This window comes from Gekko japonicus, unplaced genomic scaffold (genome assembly GCF_001447785.1).
Source record: "Gekko japonicus isolate JY-2015 unplaced genomic scaffold, Gekko_japonicus_V1.1 scaffold1331, whole genome shotgun sequence".
In the NCBI taxonomy this organism is placed as follows: domain Eukaryota; kingdom Metazoa; phylum Chordata; class Lepidosauria; order Squamata; family Gekkonidae; genus Gekko; species Gekko japonicus.
In genome coordinates this window covers 244,540-253,259 of record NW_015163128.1, presented here as the reverse complement: position 1 = coordinate 253,259, position 8,720 = coordinate 244,540, and the positions used below count along the sequence as shown (strand labels likewise).

The following is an 8,720-nucleotide window of genomic DNA, read 5'->3' as shown; positions in this document are numbered from 1 at the left end:
TATATATATAAAAAGAAACTCTCATTAGCCTGAAACATAAGAAATAAAGGCTGCGGTCACACACACTAAAAGAATCCACTTTCAGTCCACTTTCACTGCACTTTCCAACTGGATTTTACTGTGTGAACTGGCAAAATCCAATTGGAAAGTGCATTGAAATTGGATTATTTAGTGTGTGTGTGACTGCTTGCAAAGTCTGTGCATGTCCTGATTTTACCTCAGAGTTATCTACATTGAATTATCACAGAAATTTTACCCCTGATTTCACCTGATCTTCCCCCTCTATTTTGAATAAAATATTTTGCTAATTTGAAATATAACAACTTCTTGAGTTCCATTTTAGTTGTATAAGTTAAAGGGGGCTCTCATTCCTTCCCTCAGGTTCCTGGGCTGAGCCATCCAAGATGGAGGTCTTGCACCTGAGTCGCGGGGGATTGAGTTGGGGATCCAGGCTCCCAACTGTCGATGGGGCTCCATTGGTGCCAACATTGAGGGTGAAGAGTCTGGGGGTGTTCCTGGATGCTTCCCTTTCCGTGGAGGCCCAGGTCACCACCACTGCCAGGGCTGCCTTTTTCCATCTGAGATAGATCAGGCAGCTGGCCCCATATCTCACCCCCTGCAACCTGGCTGTAGTGACCCCTGCAATGGTCACTTCCAGACTGGATTATTGTATGTGGGGCTACCCTTGACTCAGCTCTGGAAGTTGCAGCAGCAGCAGCAGCACGGGTGCTGATGGCGACACCTGTGCAGGCTTGCATCCATCCAGTGCTGCGTGAACTGCACTGGCTGCCTATTGAATACCAGATCCATTTCAAGGTGTTGGTGTTTACCTTTAAAGCTCTCTATGGTCAGGGGCCAGCATACCTTCAGGACTGCCTCTTCCCATGTGAGCCCCATAGAGCACTGAGGTCTACTAACTAACATCTTTTGGTAGTCCCTGGCCCCAGGGACATCCGAGGTTCCTCAACTACTTTCCCCTACTTGGTGGAACGAGCTCCTGTATGAGATCGGGGTCCTGCGGAATTCCTGTAAGACAGAGCTCTTCCACCAGCCGTTTGCTTGAGGCAGCAGACGTGTCCCCCCTCCCCTGGTTGATCTCCCATTGGTGGCCTGGATCTGAATAGCCATATAGGAACCATCTAACTGTTGAGAGACGGCACTGTATGAGCTCTGTTGTTTTAAATTGTTGTTTTAAATTCTTTTAAAATTGTATTGTGTACTATATTGGGACTGATGGAACCTGCCCTGAGCCTGCTTGCAGGGAGGGCGGGATACAAGACTAATAAAATAAATAAATAAAATGGCCAAAATATTATACTGTGACAGGGTGGGACAGCCTGAATTCATTCTCATTCTCATTCTCTCTCTCTCTCTCTCTCTCTCTCTCTCTCTCTCTCTCTCTCTCTCACACACACACACACACACACACACACACACACGACTGGAAGACTGCAATCCTTCTCTTCTCAAATGAGAGCACGGTGTGATCATGTTATTTAACAATGTGTGGTGTTTGTGCAAAATGTTGGTTGGAGGAAAAGGAATTCAGTCTAATGAGTTCTGCAGCAGATTGTACCAAAATATTTTTTTTAAAAAAAACTTGGAAATGGAAGTAATCAAAGTTTTCATTTCTTCTCAAGTTCAAAAGATTCCTTAAGAAGTAATTCACCTGTGGAAATGGAAACCAACACAGAGCCAGTAGACCCTTTGAGTGCAAATGTAGCAGCGCTTGCAACAGAATCAGAAGGTAAGAGTAGTGAAATCTTGTTTTACTGTCCAAAAAAATTGAATTTGAGACTAGCAGTGTGATCCATTCCCGTATCCATCCCATTGCTGCTGCTTGATAGTAAATCTTCCAGTCTGGATACTCTTAGAAGATAAAAAACTACTACAACTAGAGGGCCATGATCTGTATATGGGTTGGCACGCCTACATTTGGTACGATAAGGAAAAAGTGCATAAAAACTTCAATAACCATATTATAAGAGGGGCATTGATTAAGATTTGGAAGAAAATTAAAGAAAAAATGTACAAAGAAGTACCAATGTGGGTGTCACCACTCGAAGCCTTTATATTGCCAGCTTTACTAACAGAGGGAAAAAAAGCAACGATAAAACCCTGCATGAACACCTGGGAACAAAATGTAGGCTACACAATAAAAACGCAAGAATGGGAAAAAATGTGGGAAACGAAAAAATTAGTAAGAGCCACACCATACAAAGAGAATATCCTAAAAATGTTTTACAGGTGGCACTGGTCACCGGATAAAATAACAAAATGTTATAAAAATGTCTCGGATACATGCTGGAGATGTAATAATAACGTAGGAACATACTATCATATCTGGTGGAGGTGTGACAAAATAGTAAAATTTTGGAAAATGGTAAAATATTTGATAAAAGAAATTGTAGGAATAGATCTGCAGCTTAAACCGGAAAGTTACTTGCTTAATATCTTGCCAGATATAGTAAATACAGATGATAAATGTATTGTGTTATATATCCTCACGTTAAGCAGAATTCTGATAGCGAAAAAATGGAAATCAGATTTACTACCTAAAAAAGAAGAAATAATGGAAAAAATATTCGAAATAGCAGAAATGGACAGATTAAATATGATATTAGCAGAGAGAGATGATAACGCTTATAAGAAAAGATGGTTTAAAGTGTATAAATGGTTTGAAAAAAATGTATAATGAACACTCCGAAACTGATTTGTACAATGGGAATGTACTTGGATTTTTATTTTTTGTTTGTTTGTTTGTTGGAAAAAGTATAAATAAATTCTTTTAAAAAAAAAAAAGAGAGACTAGCAGTGTGATCCTAAGCAGTGCTCCCTCTAAGCTGTAGAGTCTTGTGAGCAAAAATTCTCCTTGGTGAGCTACTGGCATTAAAGTTGTGAGTGAGCGATTTGGCTGCTGCATAAATTTACTCTGGAGCCCTCCTTCCTGAGCTAAGACAAAAATGTGTGAGCTGGAAGCTAAAAAACTGTGAGCTAGCTCACACTAAGTCAGCTTAGAGGGAACACTGATCCTAAGTAGAGTTGAAGTCACTGAGCTTAGAAGGATGTAATTCTGATTAGGATTTGTTATTTCCCCAAAATTGCTCACCTAATAGACATCTAAAGAGGTAATGGGAACTTCTGAGTTGACTAGCCAGTTATTTTAAGGGTTGTTTTCCCTAAATAGAGTAGAACATAGCAGAAGGATTGTTATATAGTATGCATTTATAAAACATTTTTTAAGATTAAAAACATGTTACCTGTCTATTTTGTTCTAAAAAGCCACTGCAAAAATGTCAGCATTGTTCAAGAGTTAAACAAAAGTCAGAGGATTGTTATCAGGTTATTTTTAAAATATTCTATTTTAACCGGGGGGGGGGGGGGGGTTTCTTGTTTAAAAAGGTAACTGGTAAATTGTCCACATTCAGGGATTGGGATAGTAATGAATGACAACATGAAGAGGACCGTCTCTTACTGTAGGATATACTGCAAAAACTTCAAAAAGTGAGAGAATAAAGTTCATGCTCTGATTCAGTCTATGAGAATAGGCCGTGATTTCACCTTGAAATGTTGGCGCAGCCTTTTCCCTTCATTTTAGAAACAATTTTAAGTGTGTCCCGGTTGTGGCTGCCAAGCTTAATGTTCTGTGATTTCAACTGTCATTGATGAGGCTGTCAGAAGGGGAGGGTCGGAGGCAGCCAGCCCCTCATCCCTTCTGGATCTTAACTCAGTTGAGGAGGTCCTCTCTGAGAACCACATGATGATGAATTTTCATTGTCACTTGTATTCTATTTCATTTCCTGGAGCCACGTGGAATCCAATTTGGGGTTGAAAAGTGAGACAAAAATACAGGAAATGATATTCTTCACACTCTTCCTTCCAGCTGCAGGAACTGTTGCAATGGAGGCTGGTTCTGATGGAGAAGATGATATAGAAAATGCAGACAAGGTGACTGAGACAGTAATGAATGGCAGCATGAAGGAAACCCTTAGCCTTACTGTAGATGCTAAAACAGAAACTGCCGTCTTCAAAAGGTGAGGAAACATAATGTTCTGATTCACACTAAGAGAAAAGGCTTCAGCTCATCTGTTCTTGAAAACATTGGCCTATCATTCTGTCCTTTATTATATCAGCATTTGGAGGAATGCCACTCCATCACAAAATGGGAAGCTTTCTGTAACATTGTAATGCAGATGTGCTCTAAATTTAGCCAAAGAGTTTATTGCTCTGTGATCTAACTTTGTGTTCTACAAACTTATGTAACCAGGGAATTTGGTGGAGGGGTCTTTTTGACCTTCTGGATTCATACATTGTGTATGGCTTACAGGTAATATAAATGGCCTGTTTGCTGTGGCTACCTGGATGAATTAGCAACTTTCCCCTTCATCCTTGTACCATTAATGATATTACTGGAAAGTGTCAACGTATTTCTGTGAAAGGCTGTGTGCCAATTTGATGCAACTTAGTAGAGCACTGAGAAGTGATACAGGTTGACCACAGCTTTCTTTCTTTTTTAAATAATGCACTTTTTTCACTCCAGTGTTTACTTAGCAATATCTTAAAAGTTAACTTTTATCAATTTTCTATATCTTCGTCATGGTCTCTGTGCATCACACCCATGGGAACTCAGTGCGCCTGCGCTGATCCTATCAGTGTAGTACAAAGTTCACAACGAGATTTTCACGCCTCCACCTCGGGCATGAGCGGGAACTCCAACCGTGCATGCCCAGAGTGGGGGGGGGCAGACATCCCGCCAGCAATGCTCCCATTAAGCTGTGGAGTCTTGTGAGCAAAACTTCTACTTTGTGAGCTACTGGCATTAAAGATGTGAGAAAGCAATTTGGCTGCTGTATAAATTAGTTTGCTCTGGAGCCCTCCTTCCTGAGCGAAGACAAAAAATGTGTGGGCCGGAGGCTAAAAAACGTGAGCTAGCTCACACTAACTCAGCTTAGAGGGAACACTGCCCGCCAGTTCTCTTCTGACTGCTGCACTGTTAACAGCTCTTTCCTGGTTGGTGAGATTTACTTCAGATACAGCTTTTTGGGATTTCTTTTTCCCCTTGTTCCTTCATTTTTTCCCTTTAACTCCCATTTTATCTTTCCTCCCTAAAAAAAAAAAATCCCCTCAGTTAAGGCTTCGGCCTCCCCCCCCCCCCTTCCTTTCTTTCGCCTTCTACTTCTACCCTCTGTTTATGGCAAAAAGGTGGGGCTGGCACTCTCCAACTCCAATATCGCCATCCATTCCGGCAGAGTGCTCCGCTGCAAGGCATCCACAGAGTGAACAACCTCTACATGTACTGTACAGTCTTATATACAGTGTCAGCACCAATCAGTGACCAGTGCTGACTCATGGTTACATCATGCACGCTGATGCAAGAGAGATGCAATCTCTGCCTGGTGACAGGGTCACATGATTCACTAAGCTGTCACCCAGATCAGCATGATCTTTACCACATTGTCTCATAGACTGTCATCTTGTCTCATACATTACAGTATACTGACACCAACTGCGGCAGCAAACTTGCACCACTGGATGGCCACACATTCTGTGCCTGGGGGAGGCCCACCACCCAGATTTCTGCCCACACTGCACCAAGTCCAGTCAGACTTGGAAAAATAGAGCAGCGTGACTGTGTGTGGCCCTCCTGGAACTGGCTCTTACTCCTGCCGCCACTCCATCTATGGGATTTCAACTGCAAAAGGATTTGGACACACCGCCGAAACCTTCCACTCCAACAGCTCCCCCTGTATCGAAATCGGCTTCTGACATCGTCCTGTCGGCATCGAAGTGCCCGATCCCAATGGCTCCGTCGACCTCGTCCACCCCTGCAAAGAAGAAAAAAGACAAGTCTGAGAAGGGACACAAAAGCTCAGCTAAGGGTAGTCACAAGTCCGTTTAGACAAGCTCCACAGCTGACACCTCAGGTCCTGCACAGAGCTCTGCTCCACATGCGTAACCCGTTTCCATTGAGGCTCCAACCTCAGATCTGCTGAAGGTGATGCCTGCACCACCTATCCAGCTTCTGGATTCTCCTATTGGGCAGCTGAACCCCCCAACGTTGGAGCACTTTTCCTACACTCAACCATTCTCCATATCAGTATCTGATGTCGATAAGGTTGTTGTCAGATATTTACCACATGGAGATCAGTCACCGTCCAGATCTTCCTTTGCTACCGATCACTTGTGCTCACCCATTGACGCCGATCCTCTTGTCAGCATCGATCCGAGGATCTAGTGATGCCAATCCAACTCGTCGACATCACTCTCGATCTCCCATCAACGATGATCCGCCTTGTCATCATCGATCCCGATCACCCATTGACACTGATAGACAGTACCCTTACAATATCGATCCTGCACATCACTTTCCTCACTTCGTTGATCACCAAGGCATGCCTACTCTCTGGAGAGATCTCCCAGGCATTTCCATCCTTCTGCTCCACTGATGGTTCCCTGGGATCATCATCAGTTTCTCTATGGTGCCTTCCCGCTTCCATCATCCATGCCTTGGCTAACTCCGGTGAGACCTTCTGATTGGTATCGGCTGTCTACCCATCACTCACGTTCTCCTCAAGTGCCCTGTACTACTCTGTCTGCATCGGCATTGAAGCCTCCAGAACTCTCCTCTCTTCAGAAGATTTCTTGACATCGATCGCCTGTCCCACCAGTATCGAAGCACCCAGGGAAGCACACCAGGGAAGCACACCAGAGTTCTCACCTCATCCTCTGATTTCAGCCCAGGAATTCCTCTTCCAGAGTTCTCTAGTGTAGATACCTAGACTCAGTCTTCCACTTTTGTGTGGCGGTGAAGGCAGGAAGGCGGTGAAAGCAGGCAGGAGGGAGTGACTGGCGGGGGGGAGGGAGGGCATGGGCATGCGGGGACAGACCCCCCCCCGGGAGACCCCCCCTCTCCAATCCCCCCCGTCCCCCCTCCCGTGCACGGCAGGCGCTGGCATCTGAGCTGGGGTGGGGGGGGAGAGGAAGGTGTTACGGCGGGAGGAAGGCACGGGGGGGCTCAGGCTTGTCCGCTGACTCCCAAGCAGGTCCCCCACTCAGTGCCAGGTGATCTAGTCCTCGGGACTAAGACCCCGGGGTGAGCGAGGCACTCCTGCAAGAACACCCCCCCCAATCGCGGCTGGTGGTGCGTCCCCACCACAGCTGAAACCACCTTCTTGCCCTCTCTGACGAATGCTTCCTTCTCGCTCCGCGCCAGAGACCACCCTTGCAGAAGCCGAGGACGGAGCAGCCCACCCCACCTGCACCAGCCAGCCCGCAGTCGTGGTGAAGGGTGCAAACGGCCAGTCCCCACCACGAGGAGTGCCCAGTCGTCGGCTCCCTTCCTGCCTGCCTGTCAGTCCCCTTCCTGTCCAGTCTTTTCACCCCCGGAGGGTGTGTGTGTGTGTGTGAGGAAGGCGACTTCATTCTCTTCAGGTCCCGCCTGGAGGTTGGCAACCCCATAATTGGGGGGCGCCAGAAGATAGCCCCGCCTAGGGCACAAACAAACTTCGAGCCGGCCCTGCTCTTGTAGCACACATCGGGGGCTCAAGACTACTCTTCAGACTCGACGTCCCCCTCTCATCACCAACACCAAACTCAGTACCACCTACAACATGTTCAGCGTGCACGGATGCATTCGGGCTTGAGATCCTCTCGACATCGTTATCGGAGGTCTCATCGAGATTAAGAATGCCTCACTATCGACACCGAACGTCATCCTATGGATCATCATACCACGATTCACTGTGCCATCACTCCAGAACCACTTAACGCCCATCAAGCCCAAGAGCATCCCACCACCACCCCGACCATCCAGTGGATCCTCTGTCTCGCCCATGCTGCAACACCTCGGTACCAGCTACGACTTTGGGAGAGAAATCTGCCCCTTGCCACTCTCCCTGGCCAGTCTGTTGACACACCCCACATTCCAGATTTCCCCCCATTGATGGGGGATATGTGGACTTCTTCTGAGCCATCCAACATCGGCACCAACAACGTGGACTCAGACAGGGACAACCACATCCACACATCCCCTGAACCCGAAATAGCCCGCCAGGGCTCCCTTTCACCATCCGATGGCTTGAAATCATACCTGAAACTTATTCAACGCATGGCAGAGGCCCTGCAAATCCAGATGATCCTATAGCATTGGTACAACAAACACAACATCTTCCTGACCACTGTTCATGTGCCAGGGGCTCAGAACATTCAAGTGGACCTCCTCAGCAGGACTGTGTCAGACAAGAATGAATGGTCCCTCAACGGGAAGTACCTAGCCCCTGTTTGCAGAACCTTTGGCTACCCATAAGTGGATGCCTTTGCTACTAAGGAGAACACCAAGTGTAGTATTTCCTTCAGCAGGGGACCTGCGACCAACGGGTCGTCTGGGGATGGCACCGATGATCAGGGAAGCTGTTTTACCTGTTCCCCCACCCGCTAATACAATGCATCATCCAGAAACACATCCACAACCGAACTTCCTGCATCCTAGTGATGCCTTGGTGGCCCAGGCAGCCATGGTTCCCTCACCTCCTACCGCTGTCCCAGAATACCCATCTTCAGTTTCCTCTGGTCCCTGACATTTTGTCACAGCAACAAGGCAAGGTCCTACATCACAATCTCACTTTTTTTGACTGACAACGTGGAAAATATCTCCTTAACTCACTCTTTGCGAGTTCACCATGTGCTGCTCAGTGCCAGGAAATCAGCTACCCGTCAGACTT

The 8,720-nt window shown here is 46.4% G+C and overlaps 1 protein-coding gene across 3 annotated transcripts in view; it reads left to right on the top strand.

The window, feature by feature from the left end:
* The window catches only part of PPP6R3 (protein phosphatase 6 regulatory subunit 3), a 93,625-nt gene that overhangs the window by 77,474 nt on the left and 7,431 nt on the right, over positions 1–8,720 (top strand). For all 3 annotated transcript variants that reach the window (XM_015406926.1, XM_015406925.1, XM_015406924.1), the window contains exons 19-20: positions 1,641–1,747; positions 3,884–4,034. In XM_015406926.1, coding sequence (XP_015262412.1) covers positions 1,641–1,747; positions 3,884–4,034 — 258 coding nt within the window. The remainder of the gene's footprint in view (positions 1–1,640; positions 1,748–3,883; positions 4,035–8,720) is intronic.